General features: G+C 31.2%; 3 protein-coding genes and 1 long non-coding RNA gene across 4 annotated transcripts; 2 read left to right on the plus strand and 2 right to left on the minus strand.

Annotated features, from left to right (window-relative positions):
• Positions 1–7449: 7449 nt before the first annotated feature.
• Positions 7450–9898, minus strand: LOC112789553 (uncharacterized). Its single transcript, XM_025831497.3, has 3 exons — positions 9500–9898; positions 8099–8206; positions 7450–8002 (listed from the first exon to the last, which is right to left on the minus strand). The coding sequence occupies exons 1-3, from the start codon at positions 9809–9811 to the stop codon at positions 7691–7693; spliced, it is 732 nt and encodes a 243-aa protein (XP_025687282.1). The 5' UTR covers positions 9812–9898; the 3' UTR covers positions 7450–7690.
• Positions 9899–11342: 1444 nt separating this feature from the next.
• Positions 11343–12907, plus strand: LOC112773070 (uncharacterized). The gene is made up of 2 exons (XM_025818111.1): positions 11343–11346; positions 12045–12907. The coding sequence occupies exons 1-2, from the start codon at positions 11343–11345 to the stop codon at positions 12905–12907; spliced, it is 867 nt and encodes a 288-aa protein (XP_025673896.1).
• A 1659-nt stretch (positions 12908–14566) lies between these two features.
• On the minus strand, positions 14567–17790 carry LOC112789554 (glycosyltransferase BC10). Its single transcript, XM_025831498.3, has 2 exons — positions 16161–17790; positions 14567–15024 (listed from the first exon to the last, which is right to left on the minus strand). Exon 1 carries the CDS (start codon positions 17271–17273, stop codon positions 16185–16187), a length of 1089 nt encoding a protein of 362 aa, XP_025687283.1. The 5' UTR covers positions 17274–17790; the 3' UTR covers positions 14567–15024; positions 16161–16184.
• Positions 17791–20299: 2509 nt separating this feature from the next.
• LOC112769614 (uncharacterized) lies at positions 20300–21550 on the plus strand. Its single transcript, XR_003186548.3, has 3 exons — positions 20300–20486; positions 20588–20644; positions 21240–21550. It is a non-coding gene; the product is annotated as an uncharacterized lncRNA (long non-coding RNA).
• Positions 21551–21820: the final 270 nt, after the last annotated feature.

The following is a 21820-nucleotide window of genomic DNA, read 5'->3' on the forward strand; positions in this document are numbered from 1 at the left end:
TTCAAGAATGTATTGAAAATTGGGGAGTTAATGGCCCTTGCATTTTCAGAGCATTTGAAAAAGTTTAGGTGAGTATAAGATTATATACAAATTGTCTAATGGCTTGATCATTTTATCATAAATTAACTAGATAGGGTAATTTTCAGGTCAAAGCAGACTATCTTGGAAGCTGAAGGGGAAGCAGCTAAATCAAAGCATGTACTGGTAGTTTGTGTTTCCATTAACTTAATTTTTTGTGTGTTGTTTCATGGTTGTTAGTGTCATCTCACACATATTGATATCCATGTTAATGATCATTCATGTTCCATGATATATCATGTATGAGTTTACAATGCCTACCCCTAACAAGCCACTAGGAATAATATCTGTGATTTTCTGGCTTTCGTCATGAGCTAGTTGTCTTATCGTATTACCTTGACATCGTAAACGATGCATAATTGCAGGGTCCTTCCGGTCAATGGGTTGATGTGATGAAAAGGAAGAGAGCCATTCATGAGAAAATTATAAATTTGGTTCATGAACAGATGACATCGTAAATGACGCATACTTTGTTGAAGGATTAGGGCTCAAGGATTTCATAGATTGGGGGTGGGAGAGAAACGGCAACGTTTTGGTTCGTGGGGACTAATACGTCCTCTTTTTAAAAGCCCATCCCATGTGGCAGCCCGTAACGGTTAGGTCAGCGCTATGGGAGCTACGTCACCATTTTTCGTCAAGCCAAATGGAGCGACTCTAACGGAGGGGTAGATATGTCCACTTTTTCGGGGGGTCAGGGACATTAAAGTATTTTCCAATTCCCAGGGACGAAAATGTCCACGAAAAAAAAGGTCAGGGACGGATTTGTCCTTTACTCATTTTTTAATGAATCGTTTGTACACACCAATATAAAATTTTGTTATCATTTCTATCTTTCCGTAGCCTGAATAATTTTTTCCAGAGTGATAAAAGCCAAGTGACACGTTATTGTATGATGTGACCGTTTAGGATGACAAAGTAAAAAATAAAAATTATTATATTATTAAATATGTTAAAATAAAAATAAGAAAATGGCATAATGGGACTACTGTTCATCCTCTTCCTTCTCCAATTACTTCGAACCCTAACAGAGGAGATCTTCTTCTTATCTATCGTAATAGAAGTTTGTAAATTCTAAGGTATTAAAATCTCACAATCTCAACGAAAGAAGGATATACCTCATGTTTATGCCAGTAGTTGTAGTGGCTCATCTTCTACGCCAAAGAATAGGAAGAAGAAGAAGTTCGACTACAACAATGGCAACTTGGCAAGTGTCTGTATGGACTTGATACAGTGATGCTTGAGTCTGCTACATAATAGAACCCTAGAAGATTATTTCTTCATTGTCTGTTATGGGAGGTATGTGAATTCTCAATTTGTTTATGATGATAAATGTTGTGAATCTTATGTGAAATGGTTGAAATTGTCATCGAATTCATGATGTAGAAGGTTGCATTGTGGTGTGATTATTTCATTTGGGCTAATGAAGTTATTGATGCTGGAAGAGATTGTGGGATTCTGAGCAGAATGAAAAAAGCAAATGAAGGTCTGTAGAAGAAAGCAACTGAAAAGTAGAAAAAGAAATGAAGATGTTGTAGACAATTGATGGGATTAATCAAGAGTTGAAGAACATTAGAAAATGGATACAGTATATATACTTATGGATAAGTATATGTATTTTGTGGTTGTTTATTAACATATTTCATCAGTAATTATAATTCCATTTGGAAAATATATGGTAAAGGCTGTGTTGTAGCTTTCATTTTCATCAATATTTGAATACAAATATTTGTTTCAATTTTATTTCTAATACAAGTCCTGTGCAATAAACAACTGAAGAGCTAATTCATAATAATCAACACTTGATCAACAAGAAGATGAACAATAAGTAAGCATAACTGTTTTCTTTCCCGTCACCAATAAATAAATAAATAAATAAGCATAACTACAAACTGTCATTAAAAACAAATTGGAACACAAGTCATTAAGTCAGAAGCCTAAACACCAAACTACAATTCAACCTTGCAAAATATTAAACAAGTCTATGCCTATAGGCATCAAAACAGAGGTCTTTACCCTAGGACAAAACCCTTCTTATATGTCTCAACAGAAATGTAAACTCTCTTGAACAAGGGCAGCGAATCAAGCATTGGAGTGGTATCTAAGTGCACTGTTGAACCTGGATTTACAAGCAGTATTTGGTTAAGGTAATCCATCAACTCAGCATATTGTTTTCTCTCTGATCCTTCAATATTTTTTCTTGCCTTTTTCATGGCTCTCTGGATCTTCTTATAATTAATTATTACATCAAACTCCTTCTTAAACCAAGTTTCGGCCTCCGCACAAGTGATTTTTTGTTGGTATATAATATTTTCTTCTAGCATCTCAGTAACTCACACCCTATCTGCAGACTTGTTACTATGTCTTCGAACACAGATGTGCTAATCCACAAAAATCTTCACTTGATAGCTCCTCGGCTCATTTGACCTAAAATAGTATATGTTCCAGGGACAATTCTCATCCCAACAAATTGCCTTACATTTTGTAGGCTCCACCCTACTGAATTTGATATTTCTTCTCATTTGAATATTATACTTTTTCATGGATCTCTAAAACTTATCCATGGTAGCAAACTCCATCTCAAGCTCCAGATGAACTTGGCCAAAAGGTATTGTTGGATTTTTCTGAGGCCACACATTGTGATCACTATCATAATCATCCTCACAATCGGATGACATTGGACTGTGTATATCTTCAGATTCGTACTAATAATAGTCAGGGTCAGAGTCACTGTCATCATCTGAATAAGAAGAATCAGGCTCCACACGAGGAACAAAGATCTTTGGTGTCTCATTCTTTCTTCCTTGCACAAACCTTTGACCAGTGAGTGCTGGCCTCTTATTTGATACTCTTTTGTTTTTCTGACTATTCTCAGATTGTTGGGTGGACATTTCATTCTAACCTATTTGTGGAGTTTGACCCATTGCATCGTTAACTCCACTTTCAGGTTGTGTTTCGGCTTCAATGTGACTTTTGGTGGGCTTTTGGGATGCATTAGGAGGTGGGACTTCTGCTGGACTTTGCTGCTAGGTGGTGTTTTGGTTGGTGTTTGGGAATTCGGGTTGTTGCATTAGTTGAATTGTAGGAACAGGATTGGAAGATGCTGGCTTTTGGCTTTGATTGCAATTTTGGTTGGTTCTATTTTTTTTGTTTCTTTTCTTAATATTTATCTTCTTTTTCGGGGTAGGCTTTCTATGCATTGTCATCTTACTTCTTCTTCTTAGGATTTTTTGTGGTGTAAGTTGTTCAACAGTATCAGGAATTGGGTTTGACTCATCATCTACAACATCTACCGATTCAATTTCCTCAGGTAAATCAACAGTATAATCCCAATAAATATGGCATATTCTCCCATTTTCAATAGCAAATTCATACATTCGAACTACACCACTGTCGAGCCTGATTAAATGCAAACCATTAGATATTTTATTCTCAACCCAATAAATTTTTTTGAAAGAAACATACCCCAAATCCTTAAATAACTCCACTATAAAAAATGTATTCAGGGTTTCGACATTCACCCTAGGAATCACAGCAACCACACTTCCAACATATTTCAGAACTCCATTCATGTTTCTCTCAAATCGTCGCTTGTGATGATACACAAAAGTTATATGATTTGCTATCTATTTATCGAAAAACTCTCAATCAAGCTATAGAATAACCAAATTGATGCAAGTAATTTGTGCACAAATTGATCCATTTTTATATCATAATACATATACATGTGAACACTATTTAGATTAAACAATAAAGAATGAGTTGGCAACCTACTTCATTCAATGTAGCAATAAACACATATTCAAGGAAAGGAAGCACTACCTTTGATCGCATCTAATGCTGAACTCTCCTCCTTCACCTACGCCTGCGTGTGGACTTTTACGCTTCTCACCCTACCACTTTTACTTTCAGAATGTAACGAAAGCGACGAACTGCTACGAACGTAATTGTAAAGTGTTCAGAATTTTACTCTCATTGTTTACTCTCTGCTAAGGCATGTTTTCATTTAACACCGGCTTATAAGAACGAAGAGAATGAAGAGACATAACTTGTAAATTTTTTTCTTTTTTTTCTAATTTAATAAATTTAATAATGTAATAATTTTTTTTACTGTCACCCTAAACGGCCACATCACACAATAATGTGCCACCTGGCTTCCACCATCGTCGAAAAAATTACTCAAACTACGAAAGGGTAGAAATGACAACAGAGTTTTATATTCTTGTGTACAAAATTACAAATGATTCGTTAAAAAATTAGGAGTACATCTATCCGCCGTATGAAAATTCGTGTGTATATTTGTCCTTTTTTTCTTTTTTTTTTAATAATAAAAAAGACCTAATTATAAAATTAAAAACAATGTAACAACTTAATTGAAAATAAAAAAAATATAAAAACTATAATTAAAAATTTAATAAAACTATAAAAATTAATAAAATAATTAATTTTTTTTTGTAAAAAATAAATAAATAAATTTCATTTTACAGCACTAAAACTAAAAGTCATTAAAAGTCGCCTTTATTTTGTTTATTTTAACATCATATCTATAAATTAAAAAAAATAAAACTAAAATTTATTTTTATTTTTATTTTATATATAAAAAACGTTCCATTTATACAAAAATCAGTGCCATATATTTTTTTCGCATTGTACTTCACACATTTATCCAATAATAAAATCAGTTTTTTGAATAACCAAGCTTAATCTATCTTAACCCTCAAATATTTTTATGAACACTAAATATGTATTCTTGTAAATGGATAATTTTTTTATATATATAGCATGGTTGTTTATGTATAGTTTAAATTTTATATGGTTATAGTGTAACTACTCTAGTCATTTTAAAAAATATAAAAAAATTAAAGGATAAATTACCCTTTTATATTTGTTATCTTTGTCACGTAATAAGCCTAATTATACGAGTATTTAATAATAAAATAAATTCTGTTACATATTTTATTTGAATGATCATGTTTAAATAATTAAATTCAACATTATATAACTAATTTATTGTATTATTTCCATCTTTACGAATTATAAAATTTGAAAATTACTTGCATAATTTTAGTCTTTAGAGTATATTTAATGTGTATTCTAAAAGTTTATTTTTACCTAAATTTTAATGAAGTGTTGGATTATTAAATGTATGATTATTTTATGTATTAATATTGTGCAAAAGGAACCATTCGATACATCAGAAAAGATAATTTATTATTCAGTTTTTGAAAGAAGTAATTGTCATTATGGTATTATACTTATATTTTTCAACTTCTAAATTATACTATTATTATTTACGTTTGTATTATTTTTGTAATTATTTTACAAAATGTTTTAGGAGAAAATAAGTACATTTTACATAGCAAACTCTTTTAACATATCAAATAAAGTAACTTAAATTTCTTATCATATGGTTTCTAAAGAAACCTAATCCGAACTTTCTTTCGGCACAACCATTAGATTAGTCCAATTCTACCAACCCTTTATCCTAGCCATCAAGTCAACGAAATTAGATATTAATGGAAAAGTATAGAAAAATAATGTATATAGTAATAAAGTGAATAATGATTAAAAAATAAGATAAATTTAAAATTAAAAATCAGATTCTTAATTAATTAAATAATTATTATCAAATTTTAAAATTTAAAAACGTTAAGATTAATACTTAAACCATTACGAACAATTATACATTCACAATGTTAGGTAGACAAAAAAATAGCCAGAATTTGCCTTATTTAACATTAATTAATTGTCTCAACAATTAATAAATGCTAAATAAGGCAAGTTATGACTGTTTTTTGTTGATTTTCTTTGGTTACCAAACATTTTTGTTATACATTTTGCACTCCACACCCTTCAACGGCGTCAGTCTCTCTTGCAACCGTCATCTTCGTCGTCACAAAGGTCTTGACACCGCCGCCTCCTCATTACCGCAGCAGGTTCTCTTTCAACTCGGATAGTGACGCCGTTTTGCACCTCTCATCAGTGTCGATCTCTTCCACTTCCGCCGACTATTTCTCATTGGATGACGCCATATCGCGATTGAAATTCACGGTGTCGCGACAGTATCAACATTTCTTTGACAAGACCATGCCGCACATGCTCCGCTGCTGGATTGGTTCCTTAATCATTGCTTGTATTTACGTTCTGCGTATATACTTGATCCAAGACTTCTACATCGTCTCCTACGGCCTCGGAATCTACATGCTCAATCTCCTCATCGGCTTCCTTTTCCCTCAGGTTGATTTCGAAATTCAGGAAGCCACTCTCTCCACCGGGGACTCCGATGAGTTCCGTCCTTTCGTTCGCCGCCTCCCTGAGTTCAAGTTCTAGTATTCAATCATGATTAGTTTAGGATGGTCATTTTAGTAGGTATGTGGATGGTCATTTTAATTCCTATGTAGATGGTTATTTGATTGAATTGAGTTTAGTTATATATAACTAAAATATGCTAGATATTCAATTCACTAGATATGCGGTTGATCATTTTTATCCTCAAGTGAATGGTTATTTTAACTAGGGGTGAGCGACATCAGTGGCATGGCAAGCCAAGCAGCAACGGCGAGAATGAGCTCAGCGGCGCCATTCGTTTCCGGTCTGGAGGAGAGCAACGCCGATAAGGATCCTTGTTGACGAACCAGCGGGGGCGAGGAGGATTCCGGCGGCAACGATGGAGGCTAGTCGGAGACCAAGCGACGACAGTGACACCAGAGTGTTTGAGGGAAAAGCTAGTGCTTTGATAAACTAGAGTATAATTAATGGCTAAAATTTTTGAATTATTGAATGAGATTTTTTTGTTGGATAATTTGGGGGAGTATTTTTTTTTAACTTCATTGGACCAAATTTCCAACCTATTGTTCACGTTGTTCAAATTTTTCATTTTCTACAAGTCGGATATTATATTATCACAAAGAACATTCGATACCATACTTGTGGATACCAAATATAGCAATGCAGTAATTCACATTGCCAGTAATTTGAAATATGATTATCTTTGTATATGGTGATCTTTCATGAAGCTATTTCTTCAATGTTAGCCAATATGCTTTATACAAGTTCTTGCCATATGAAAAATTAAAGATGAAAGCAAAATGAAACTGTCCTTACAGTAATCTCCATTTTTTATATTTTATTCTAATCAGAAAACTTAATATAATTGATAGTTAATTGAGTTCCTTAAGCATGTAGTCAAAAGTTTATCATCCCATATTATTTGCTGATTTTAGTCCTAGTATCATGGAATGCTAAAGTTACAAAATCTTTACTCTTTTTTGTCATAGAACATACAATCCCATCAACCTTGCAAATTGCATTAATCTATATTTTCCAATCACCCATTTTGTATCTGAAGAAAAAATAAAATCTGTTAGTTTATTATTTTTGATGTAACACTTCCTATTGGTTTGTTATAAATAAGTGCAGCATTGTTGACTTTGAGCATTCTTCATGTATATATATATATATATATACGGTCATGACTCATGAACAATAAATTGATGAAGCAGAAAAATGTCAAGTGACAAGGAATCAAGAATGCAAATAGCAAACAAAAATTACAAGATCATCAAGAACAAACAATACAACAAGTAAAAGAAAGATTAAATTCATCTTTTCTTCGTTAAAAGAATTTGTTATACTGACTAGTCAGAGAGTCCCTTAGATTCGAGTACAAGCCATAAAGCGAGTACTGCCTCAGATTCTCAACTTCATACCACGAATTAAGCACTCTAAGATGCTTGTCTGTGCCGGAAAATGCCAGCTGAATCCCAAGGCTACAATCCACGGAACCTCCTCGGCCTTTGCAAGACGATGTCCTGATAGCGCAATCTACTTTGTTGAGGCAAACAAAACTGGATTTTCCTCTACATGCAACACATCCATCTCTCTTCCAATACAAATTTTGCAGCCTACCCTTTTGAAACTCCAGCACCTAATTCAAATGAAGAAATCAAGCTATTCAAAATAACAAACCAGAAACTAACCTTATAAGGGTCCATAAATTTTTACAAACTTTGTCATATCTTACCAATGTAAAACTTGTCACAATGAATGTGTTATTTGCAACAAAGGCAGGTAGAGAACGAGCTGCGTATTTCCGTCCTGCGAACGCCACCATGTACCCACCATAGGAATCCTATTTACCATTATGCAGAAGAAAATCATAAACTAGTTCTTATAATGACACAATTGCTATGCTATTTATTCTTTGGGGAAATCATGTTTTCAAACAAGAATAGACATTGACTATTACAAATAAATTGAGTAGAGCCCTTTCCAATATGCAGAGAAAACTAGGGAAAATCTCTAACAAAATACTAGTAGCTATTTAATCAGGAACTCAAGCAAGTTTTTTTCCAGAATAGAAGAAATCTTTACATGTTTCAAAATAATCTGCTAAACTATTATGGATTAGGGGTCATTGTTTTATGTCCTCATGATGCAGTTGAACAAATCAAAACCTTGATCACACTGAAGCCAAAGGTTTAGTTGAGTAACATTGTTTTCCTAATAATTATGAACTTTAAATATGCCTATCTTATCTGTTAAGTCTTTTGAGTACCACATGTACTTTTTTCACCATGAACTTATCAAGTTTAAGAACTGGGATGCAAACAACTTTGCATGAATTCTTCACTTAATAACAGCAATAATAATATGCTTTTTCAAGTTTAAGTAGCCTTTGATTTTTATTTTTTTTTTAATTTTAATGTCACAGTGACACTCGATTAATCCAGTTGTCAGTTTGGCCCTTCATTGGGACTCATTTCTAATAGTTTCTCACTCAAATCCATATTCCTTATCTAGCAAAGTGGCCCAACTTAAATATCTTTTGATCCATCTTTCTTCCATAAATTCAGAGAAGTACAACTACAAACACCAATGTTATTTGAAAGTCTAAAAAGTAGGTGTCAATTGGATACTTAACCTGATCCGAGAGTGAAAATCAAGAATTTAAGTGTTGACACAGAGATTATACTAAAATCCAAGAGCAATAGAATGAGTATTGACACAAAATACAATGACATAGATTCTTTTTGAAAAAAAAAATCAATTAGAAATTAGCAGCTAGAAAACAATTGCTATGGCATCTAGGGAAACCTGCAATAACAACACAGTAATAAGCAACCAATCCCAGTTCCCATCCAATGAAAACGACCATCATAGCATTCTTCAACCCCAATAGGATACATATAAACATAAAAATCCAAAACTTTTCAACACAATGACCAAATGGCATTCATTCTTCAACCCCAATAGTGTACACAGACATATATGTCACCACAAAGTTCAAAACTTTTCACTTTTTGATTTCAATCTTCGCCCCCCCCCCCCCTTTCGCCACGTTGACCTTTTTCAAGAAAACAAGAAAAAGAAGTAAACTTTGAAAAAGAAAAGAGAGAAAGAAAGTAGTAATGTATGTGCTTACAGGGAAGAAGGTAGAGGTATTAATGGTGAGGAGAGAGATCTCATCAACTTTGGGACGAAAGAGTGCAAGCTGGGAGTTAGAAGAAGGCAAAGAGAGTCTAGTGTCACAAGGCGAGAGCTGAAGAGAGAGGTTCTGGTTGAAGAAGAATGAGTTCTTGGAACTGAAAGCAATGCCAAAAGTGAATCCATCAGATCTCTGAATCTTTGTGTCAGAACATGGCTGGTACACCTTGTTGGTGTTGCTGGCAGAAGCAAGAGTAGCAGCTACTACTACCTGTGTCAGCACCACCATTGCCATCAACCACCGTGCCATTGTTCAAGGGTAGGGCAGTTGATGATTGATGAATGATGATAATGATGATGATGGTAGATGCCAACCTTTGTTTCTCTGAACTTTTTGAATGCACTGGCTAAGGGTGACTTTTTTTATTTTTTATTTTTTATTTTTTTATTTTATCTTTCCTTAGCATAAAATCTAATATTTTTTAGAAGAGAATGGAAAATAAATTCATGAGTATTTATATTTTAAATATATTAGTCACTAAAAAAATATTAATAAAATTTTTTAAAATAGTATATGTAAATACATTATTTTTAAATTAGCTCTTATGATTAAATTAAAAGGTCTTAATTTAAATTTTTTAGAGACTAATTTATTTGAAATATAAATTTTTAGGAATTATTATTTTATTTTATTTTTAAAACAAAAATACTATTTGTACATTAAAATTAATCACCAAAATTAACCACTATATATGTATAATTTAACTCATTTTTAATATATATTTTATATTTTAATATATATTTTACTTTAATAATTAATTTTAATTATTAATTTTAGTATATATTTAATATTATTACATATTTTCATATCAAATATTTTAGTTTGTGGTACTTCTTTGAGTCAAAACCTTTTTTTTCTTTTAATAATATTTTTCTATTTTTAGATCACTTTTATTACTAAATTATTATAATTATAGTCACACTCGTGATTATTATTGTTATATAGAAGAAGAGATTGTCTAGAACAGATATATTTTTTAAGGAAAATAATTTTGATATAAAAACAGGATGAAATAAAATATTTGAAATATACATTTTAGATACTAAAAAAAAATAGAATTTAATTATAACATTAGAGATTAAATTAGCTTATGTTTTTTTAACAGTATAAAATTATAGACTTAGACTTGAGCTTTTTTTAAAAAATAACAACTATAAAAAAAATTTACTAAAATATTCTTTATAAACAATATTTTACACATAATTTTTTACCTAAACCAGTTATCAAAACAATCAAACACAATAATAAAATATTAAACTTATATTAGACGAATAATCAAATTTATTTATAATAATATAATAAAATTTTTATAAAATATCAAATATGTATTTTTATATAACGATAATTAATTAGTTACTAGTTTTTTTACATATAACATAATTGATATAAACAAAAATTAATTATTAATATAAAATATATAATAAAATATAAATAAATTAAATTATACATATATTTATTATAAATACATAGTGATTAATTTGGTAATCCATGTTTAAACATGTATATAACATTACATATCTCTATATATATAATCTACATTTTTATTTTCTTTAAAAAATTAATAAAGTTGATAGACGGTGGGAAGTTGTGGTAGCTGTTGTTACATTTTCTTTTTCCATCCTCTTCAATACTATTTTACGATTTTGGATCCATATCGAAAAGTTGAAAAAACAAAAAAATTGTATCAAATTTTTTTGGGAGCTAGATCTATCGAGTCAATGACTCAATGTTAGGAAAGTAATATGTACCAGCACAACTACCAAGTGTGTTGGCAGTAAAAATGGGTCTCTCGACTCAAATAAATTTCGATTGTAAATTAAGTTGATCTTAAGGAAAATGAAGATTAAAGAGAGTTGAAATTAGAGACAGACAATGTAAAAAAAAAAAAAAAGTTAATTAACAATGATTTTGATTTGAACACTAAAATTTATGTTTGACTCTTACGCTGAAAGTGAAAAACATGGTACAAATTTTGAAAAATAAGTTTAAAGAAGAATGTGAGAGAAAAAAAAATAACTGATAAAGTTTTTTCTATAAATAAGAAAATTAAAATTAATACAGGCATACATTGCAATCTATTCTAAGCTATATTAAAATTTTGTAAAATTTTCAATCACACTGATACAATATATATATATATATATATATATATATATATATATATATATATATATATATATATATATTTGTGCATATCGTCGATATTTTCAATCTTCTTGATTTAAGAAATTTTTAAGTTGGTTAGAATATTCACCGAAAAAAGATGCTGCTTATTGTTTGTCTTGCTATTTGTTTGGTAAATATTATGGTGCTCGCAATGATGGAAAAAATGTATTTTTAAAGTTAGGATTTAGTAATTGGAAGAAAGTAAACAATAGGATAAATTGTGTATTTGTATGTCACGAGGGTTCTATTCCTAATTCTCCCCATAATTTATGTGTGAAATTTTGTGATGATTTAATGGCTTAATATAAGCATATAGACAAAGTTCTTGATAGGCATAGTGATGAAACTATTGCAAATAACCGTTTAAAATTGAATACATCTATTAATGCTATTCGATGGCTTGAATTTCAAACATGTGCATTTAGAGGTGATAATGAAAGTCCTGAATCTTTGAATAGGGGAAATTTTATTGAGTTAATTAAGCTTTTAGCTTTCTGTAATCAGAATGTTAATAATGTTGTCCTTGAAAATGCTCCTGGAAATGCTCAATATATATCTTCCGGTGTTCAAAAAGATATATTGCATATCTTTGCCAAGAAAGTACGTGCAACAATTCGAGAAGAAATTGGTGATTCTAAATTTTGTATAATTATTGATGAAGCAAGAGATGAGTCAAAGCGAGAACAAATGTCTGTGGTTTTGGGATTTGTAGACAAGCACGGTTGTGTTCAAGAAAGATTTTTTGATCTTATACATGTTTCTTATACATGTTATTTGACATTGAAAACAGAAATTTCATCAGTTCATTCTCGTCATAATCTTGATGTCCAAAATCTTAGGGGACAAGGGTACGATGGAGCTAGTAATATGCGTGGTGAATGGAATGGATTGCAAGCTCTATTCTTGAAAGATTGCCCTTTTGCTTATTACATTCATTGTCTTGCTCATCGATTACAATTAGCACTTGTTTCTGCAGCCAAAGAAGTTTGTTATGTTCATCAATTCTTTTCAAAACTTACACTAATTGTGAATGTTGTGACTGTTTCTCCTAAACGTCATGATCAGTTAAGGGTTGCTCAAGCAAATAATGTTGCAAACTTAATTGCCAATGATCAAATTGTGATAGGTAGTGAACTTAATCAAATTGGTGCTTTGCAAAGTGCTGGAGATACCAGATGAGGGTCTCATTTGAATTCTGTACGTAGCTTGTTATGCATGTTTGATGCTACTTGTGAAGTTCTTGAAAAAAGCATCGAAGAAGGTAATTTCTCTACTCGTGGAGATGCTAGTGCTGCTTATGATGCTATCATATCCTTTGAATTTGTCTTTGTTTTGCATTTGATGAGAAATATTTTGGAAGGTAGTCATGATCTTTGTCAAGTTTTGCAACGAAAAAATCAAGACATATTGAATGCTTTAACTCTGGTTTCTACTACGAAGACTTTAATCCAAAAAATGAGATAATCAAGTTGGGAGGCTTTCCTAAAAGAAGTTATATTATTTTGTGAGAAACATGAAGTTGAAGTTCCTGATATGAATGCATTGCATATTCCTAGAAGAGGCCGAACTCGCAAAATTGTTGATCAAATTTCAGTGGAGTATCATTACCGTGTTAATTTATTTTTTGCTGTAATTGATACACAATTGCAAGAGTTTAATGGAAGATTCAATGATAATATGGTGGAATTGCTTACTTTAAGTTCAACTTTAGATCCCAGAGATAATTATAAGTTCTTCAGTGTCAACAAAGTATGTGAATTAGTAGAACGGTTTTATTCAGATGACTTCAGTGACCAAGAGAAATTTCACATTAGAATGCAAGTTCAACATTATGAACTTGATGTTCCTAATCATGTTGAATTAACTAACTTGTGCACAATTTCAGAGTTATGTCAAGGATTAACGAAGACAGGAAAGTCTTTAACATATCTTTTGATTGATCGTTTGATTCGCTTGGTATTAACTCTTCCTGTTTCAATTGCTACAGCTGAGAGATCTTTTTCAGCTATAAATATTGTGAAGAATAGACTCAGAAACAAAATGGAAGATGAATTGCTTGCTAATTGTCTTTTGATTTACATTGAGAAGAAGATTGCTGAAAGATTTGACACAGATTCTATTATCGATGAATTTTATGATATAAAGAATCGACGTGTACCACTTCGTTAGTAAAAAGTACACATTTTTTTTGTACTTTAAATATATATTCTCTATGAGTTTAGTTTTGTAATACATCTTACATTATAATTTATTTGCATATATTTTTTTTATATTATATATATTATTGGCCCCGCATGATCACATTTTTGGATCTGTCCCTGCATACAATAGAATAACTATTTAAAGATTTTAAAACACATAAGTGAGTAAACAAAGTGGTTAACATGTTACTTAACGTTTCAATTAAGTATGTTGTTAGGATCCCGCTAGGAGACAATAGACTATTTGTTCTCAAAAGTTTAAATTGATTTTGGAGTTTATCAAGGATCAAACTCTTGACCTTTCGAGTCTAACGCTTTAATACCATGTCATGATACCACTCATCCCAAAAGCTTCGGCTGATAGGAAAAGGTAACGCTAATAGTTATATTTCTAATATTCCATAAACCTCCATTGTACACATTGTACAAATATTCCATTGGCTCTTCATACTTTCCCATGCTAATAGATAGAGGGATTAATTTGAGTAAACTTTTAAAATTTAAAAGTTCAATATGAGCCAATTAAAAATAAAAAAGCCAATTTAAGACTGATTTGAAAATTAAGAAATTATTTTAAATATTAACTAAAAAAAAAGTAAGAAATAACTCAAATGAGGCACAAAGGCAGCTTGAAAACTATAAATTAATTCAGATTTAATATTACATGTTAGTACATGTTACTGAATATCACTGTTCCCTTAAAGCAACTTCACTAACTAATTAAAAAGCCCAACCATGCAAGAAAATTACATGCATCATTATCCAATGACAACTACCAAATTTACGAATAAAAGACACTCAGCTTTGTTTTTCAACTCATAAAAAAAAGACACTAAGCTAGCTACACTAGACCTCCTTGCCATTCAAATTTTGAAGTTACAGCATAGCTGTTTACATTTTTTTTAATTTGTTCAAATTCTAATATAATTCCATGTTATGTTGCATGTGATGTATTTTTCTGTCGTTGTTAGAGTTCCAGAGGGATAAACCTCTTCATACCATATATATGCCCCCAAGAAAGTTTAATAGCGACTATGAACAATATGCATCAATTCCATTTAGCTACATATCCTCCTGTCTTCACTGAAATTCGACCTGTGAGAATAAAATAAATGAGATTCAACTACTTATTATCTAAATTGCTGAATCCAATAAGAAATTGTTTTCTTAGCCTTTTTAATATAATAGATAAAAAAATTTGTGTTATGTAAAATAATGTGCTGTAAGAAATTATGGGAACTAAAGATGTTATAAACCAACATCTGTCTCAACTGCCAATAGGGACTTGATTGCAAGGAATATAGATCAATGCATTTATGATTTAATAGAAACAATATTTCCTAACAACCAAACAAAAAGACAAATTAAAAACGTCTCTATCAGCCAATGAATAATAGTTCAAATGACATAATTTTTCTATATTCAATTAAAAAGTTAAAATTTGAATCTCCTATCTTTAGTAGAAAAAAAAAACGCCACTCTCACATATTAAGATTGAAGCAGATTAGTAGAAACAAAATATATATAATATAATATAAAATAAAATAAAAGAGACAGAACAGTAGAATTAAATTTAATAATAAAATAAAATAAATTATACATACTTTTTATGTTCTACTCAGGATACTTTTAAATTTTAATAGGAGTACTTGTTCCACAAGTATATAAATGCATAGAGCATAATACTTATCTATTAAGAGATAAGAGAGAATACACATTACTAATAAAATTTTTTTATTTTTGGCTAACATTTTATATTTTAAATATTAAATTCTAAATTCTAAATATTAAATCATTATTTCTAATAATATAAGAATAAAATATTAATTAAAAATATTAGTTAATATTGATAAAAAATATTAATTTTCTAATTTTTTTTAAAATAAAGTAAGGTACAAATGGATTCAAATATCGTTGTCCAGCGTCTCAGATGTTTGGCTTCCACCCAAGGGACTCGGGTTCCATTCCGTGCTCCCCAGTAATGATGTATGCATAATTTTTACGTATATTTTTCATTTTAATGGTACAGATATTATTTCTTTGTAAGAGTAAACAATAAGTCAATAACAATTGATCTTGTTTACGATAATGACTAGTTATATACAAAATACAATACACCCTTAACTTTATCACCGTTTTCTTATAGGTTATATAAATCAAACACACAGTGTTATATTTTAACCATCACCATGAAAACAATTTTTCATACGTAAATAAAATAATCAGCGTACCATGTATGATGATCTTAATGAATTTTAGTCCTTGAAAATGGCCATTGCAATATACAACAAGGGTTGTAAGCAATCAGGGGTGAACTTCCTGGCGAAGAGGTAAGATTCAGAGAAATTTGATTCCCTCAATCGACTAATCAGTTCAACGGAAACCTCCTGGGGCTTATAAGAATAAGGGTGTCCACCTTTAGTCCCTGTCCAATTGACATGTGTCAACGTATAATTGGTGCAGCCCTCAGGATTCATCATTGACAACAATGTAGGAAAATAGTGTTCCTCTGGATAACACTCGTCCTTCTTGTAGCAAGGACTTCTAAATTTTCTCCACAACGCGCGGTCCCTCACGACCAGGAGCGCGTGGGGGCGCGTGAGCGTGAAAAACTGCGATCCAACTCGGAAGTCTTCGTACTTCACCTCCGGAAGCATCGCGAACCTGCCCCTCGCGATGTATCGGTTCCAGAGTCTCGGCGCGTGGGTGAGGATTTCGATGAAGCTCCGGTGAGTCTGAGTTGGTCGGGTCAACCCGGGCGAGTCGAACGTGGTGGAGAAAAAGAGGGAGCGGTAGACGTAGGGGAAGGAGTGGAGAGGGATGCAGTGCTGCGAGAGGAGTGCGAAGTACGCGTTCTCAGGGTCATCGAGGAGCGCGTGGGCGAGGAGACGGCGTGTGGCGGATATTAAGGTTGGCGAGGCGCGTGCAGTTTTCTTGGAAGGGATGAAACGGTTCTTGAAAACTCCCTCGACGGGGCGCGTGAGGTTCACGGAAGGGTCTTTGTGGATGTAGATGTTATATAGGTTGGTGGGTTGGTCGTGGAAAAAGAGGTTCCATATAGGGGCAAAGTGGAGGTCGGTGTTGGTGAGGAAGAGGAATGCGATCTTGGGCTTTGGTTTGGTTTGATAGGAGAATTGGAAGATTCTAGAAGGTTTGTGTTGGGGTGGCGCGTGGTGGTGGAACGTGGAAGCGAGCGTGAAGAGGGAGAGGTCGTCAAGTTCGTCTTGTGGGGAGAATGGGAGATGGAGGTGGCTTTGGGTTAATACTGTAGGCCCAAGAATGACGATCACAGGAAGGGAGAGTAGGATAGAAAATGCAAGAACCAATGCTGTGTGTGGCAACATTTGAATCTCAAAATATGATCATAGAAATAAGTTTGCTGGGTTTGTGTAACAATGGAAAAGATTGGTTTTTTTGGTGGTTTATGATTATGGCATGTTTATGTTTGGATTGGAGGGAGGTACTTGAGTCGATGGAAGAAGGGATATAGGGAGGATATGACATATTGATGTCAATGGAATATTGGTCATAGAAGTTTTGGAGCCAAAATTAGTATGTTTGTGTGTTTTTAGTAACTTGAACCAAATTTAAGTAGGCTTTGGTGTGTGTTTGATAAATTTTTTCCCCCTTTCTTTTTCTTGGCCGTTTAATGTTTTACAACTGAAGTTGGTTACTTGTTCCTCTTTTTCTATGGCAAATATAGTATCCTTTTGGCTTTTTCTCTTGTTAACCATAGAGGAGTTAGAGGTGCATCGGTTGATTTTCCTTAACATTGGTTGGGGATTTTAGTTGAGATACCACTTCGTTAGTTAAAAAAATATTGGTTTCTTAACAAAATTGAATTAATTATTACTCATTGTTGAATTATCTAATTAATGTTCTTATGAAAGCCTTCGTCTATATTATGTGAGCGGGAGATTAATTCTCTTGGCCAATTTTATGTGCGGACAATAAGGAAAGGAAGTTATAAAAACACGCATGTAAGCTACTAAGGTTCATACCTAAGAGCCAACCACATGAGCACGTGGCAATTGGCAAATAATGATACAAATTCTCATCATTGAAGAAAAATATGAGATAATTTTGTTTTCTCTTGTATCTTTTGAGTCAAGTGCTATGATACATGAATATTCATACAGGTACGAGATATGACATGAATATCCATAAATTTTAAATTTTTATATAATATATATATATAATATAAAATATTTTTTTATGTTATGATAATATTTTAATATTTTATTAATATTATAATATAAATTAATTTTTTAATATTTTTTAATTATATAAAATAATTAAAATATTTTTATTTTAATAAATAATATATATTATTTTTAAATTTATTTTAAAAATATATATTAAAAATAAAATTAATCACGTAATAAAATTTAAATATGTCAAAATATATTTAAAAAATAAATTTTTTATTTTTTATTAAAATATAATTAGATACAGGAAAAAAAAATTCATATCAGATTAGTATTGTGTCCAAAGAAACTTCCAATTCTAAGTTACACACACCATACCCAATACACACATGATATCTTTTTTTTTTTTTTTTATCAAATTTGCACTATATGAAATTTAAACCCAAGACCTCTTGATAAAAAAAGGATCATATACCACTTGAGTTAAGGCTTATTTGCAATAAGTGATTGTTCAGAACTTTCATCTTTATCTCTGATTAGAGATGTCAATTTAAATTCCAATTCTAGGGTTGGCCTTAGGCCCTTTAGGTTTTTTTTCCAACCCACAATCCTAAAGTATATCAAGAAAAACACGCTAAATAGACCCTAAAAATAATTGGGCCCGGGTCAACCCTAAAGCCCAAAATCAATCAAAAGCCTAAATTACTAAAAAGAAAGAACCCTAATTATAAACTCCATCTCTCTTCTCCGCTGCCGTCGCACTCATCTCTCAGCCGCCACCGCCGTGACGCCTCAAACGGCTCCAGATGCTGTCGTCGCATCTTCCTTTTCTCTTTGTTCCAGCGTCGCATTTTCATCTTCTCCTCTTCTCCGCCGATATGACTAAAAAAAATAGAAGTGACTCATGGACTGATTCTAAATTTTTTTGCCCGTGAAAATGATTGATTCTGTGGATTGTTTAAAATTTTAGCCCTTTTGAATTTGGAATCTTTTATCACTTTGGCCCAATGAGATAGGACCAAAATTTTGTAAGACTAACCTAATTGATACTTCTATCTCTTGTTTATGTTAAAGTTTGGCATCATTATAGAAACAGTAGAGGTGGATCTAAAAATTATATAAAATAAACTTACATTTAGTAAATTGTATTTCAAAATAAAAAAAGGTTGTAAATAAATGTTATAGCATACTAATGGTTTATCGGTATAATACACATTTCTCATTAAATTCTTTTTTATGATCTAGTTTTTAATATATAAATTAATAATTTTTATTGTCCTCGTATTAAATAAACTTTATTCTTTAATAATAAGTTAACAAATTAACAAATTTATATTATTACTAGTGTATCACCCGCATGTACGCACAGGCTGTTTTATAATAAAAGTCATATTTACTTGATTATGGACTTCTTGATATTATAACTCTTTGTACTACATAATTGAATTTATTTAGTTTTATAATTACAACAAAAATATTATTCTATTATAAAAATTATTATGTTTTTATAATAAATATGTAATCAATATTTAATATACTATACTATTGTTCTACTATAATATGTAATCTTTATGTATATGAATATTATATTATGATTTATAAGTGTAATTTGAATAATTGAAGTTATCTTTTAAAGTCCGCTTATATATAAAAAAATTAAATACTTTTATATATCCTAATATGTTGTGTGTTATTTTAATTAATACCCTATTATGTTGTGTGTTATTATTAAAAAAATTAATATTTTAGTAGAAAATAAAATTAATTATATTAAATAAAATACAACACACATGCAAAAACTATTTATATATGAAATATTTTTATATTTGTATAAAAATATAATTATTATTAATATATTAAAAAATTTTAATTAACAAATGCACTTTTTTATATTTTATACTTTTTCCTTTAAATCCACAAATGCATAAGTTGAATTTTTTGTTACCAAATTAACATATGACCGTTACATTAACCTTGTTAGTTAATTAAAAATTGAATATTGAAATGAAGAGAGACATTTAATGTACCAACCAATCAGAAAGAGATAGATGTTTAATGTGCTTTAACCAATTAGAAGGAGTTAATGTGAAATTCTATTGAATCTTTTCAAAAAGGAGTTTAGGAGTTTAAATTACTTCCAGGCTGTCAACCACCACCTCCTCCCAAAAAAATGTTAAACTGAGCTCATATACATAATGTACTGTAGCTACCATTTCGTTTTCAGTTCAATAATAAAACGGATGCAAATTCATGGTGGCTAAAAGCGGTGTGAGTAGATTCGATATCTTCCTCCGTCGTAACACCGCCTACACTCCTGTTTATGATAACTTGATACCTTTTTTGAGTTTAACTATGGGAAGTGGAGGCCATTTTCCTGTTTATGATACAATAATTATTATCACTACTCAGGTGAGTAAAAAAATTATTCACCTCTTTAATCCTGGTATACTTGTGTGTTATTTTTGGATCTATATATTTTTAATTGAGTTTCTACCCTTATTATGTTGCAGAACAAACTGTATATTGTCTAGCAGTTATCAAGAGTGCCGAATTGAACATAATTGAACGTAAGTTTTTTTAATTTCTTAACGTGAATACTCGTGATCTCATGTGTGATATGAACCTTACATGAATTAAGGGCAATCCCAACGAACAACTTGTCAGAATTGGTAGCATGGAACTACTTAGAAAACTGCCTGTGTTACTTCTTGTTCTTATTTTTTGTTGGTACTGCATGATGCGATGTGAACACAAATTTGCATCAAAATTTATGCTTTCATCAGGACACTCATTACTATAATTATACCCAATGCATCAAAATCTATGCTTATGCTACCTTTAGTTTGATTCTTTATATGCATCATCTTCTTGTTTATATTAATTTTCAGAAGTTAATTACTTAAATCTGCCTTCTTAATTGCTGTAATGAGAACGTTTTAACTGAGGTATTTTTAGTAGTGAAAATCCCAAAATAAAAAAAGTAGGTTGTATTCAACAATTAATTTGAAGGTCCCTGTTTGAAATATATTCTAGTAAATAACTATGGTAATCATGAGAATAGTTTGATCATGATCATAACTTAGATGGTGACTTGTTCATTCCCATTGAATGTTTATTCTAAAGGTGTTATGGATTTCCACGTGTCATGGTTTATTACTGCAGAGAAATTACGTTTCAGTGCTGAATTTATTGAGATGAAGCGGCAAGCATTGGACCTATTTGTAAATAGGATAGCATCACATCATGAACTTCAACAAAGTGAGCATCTGAGGATGTTTTTGAAGGCAGAAAAAGAGATGACATCTCTCATCTTTGATAGACTAATTTATTCCTCCATGCAGCTTTATATATTCTAGATGTGATTAGCTTTCGTTCACTTTCCTTTTGGGTCTCCACTTCTATTGATTTGCCATTGTTTACGTTTTACATTTGAGGGTCAGTCATTTCAATCTATGATGAAATAAGTTATTCAATTTGATGATGAGTCTCCTGAAATCAATATCAAATGCTTGCTTTCATATTTCGTGGCTTATATTAGTGATTGATAGATAGATTAAGTTAATTATGGTTTATGCTTACTGATTTGATAGCTATCATACAAAAATAATCACAGTACATTTTGTGTTTTGCGGGGTGTATAAGACTTTAGTGTCCATGTTCTTTCCCATGAATGTCTATCTGTCGTATTTATAAGGTGAATCGCAATATTAACTTCTTTCAGCTTTCAAATTAACTTAAAATTA

The sequence above is a fragment of the Arachis hypogaea genome, chromosome 3, assembly GCF_003086295.3.
Source record: "Arachis hypogaea cultivar Tifrunner chromosome 3, arahy.Tifrunner.gnm2.J5K5, whole genome shotgun sequence".
Lineage (NCBI taxonomy): Eukaryota > Viridiplantae > Streptophyta > Magnoliopsida > Fabales > Fabaceae > Arachis > Arachis hypogaea.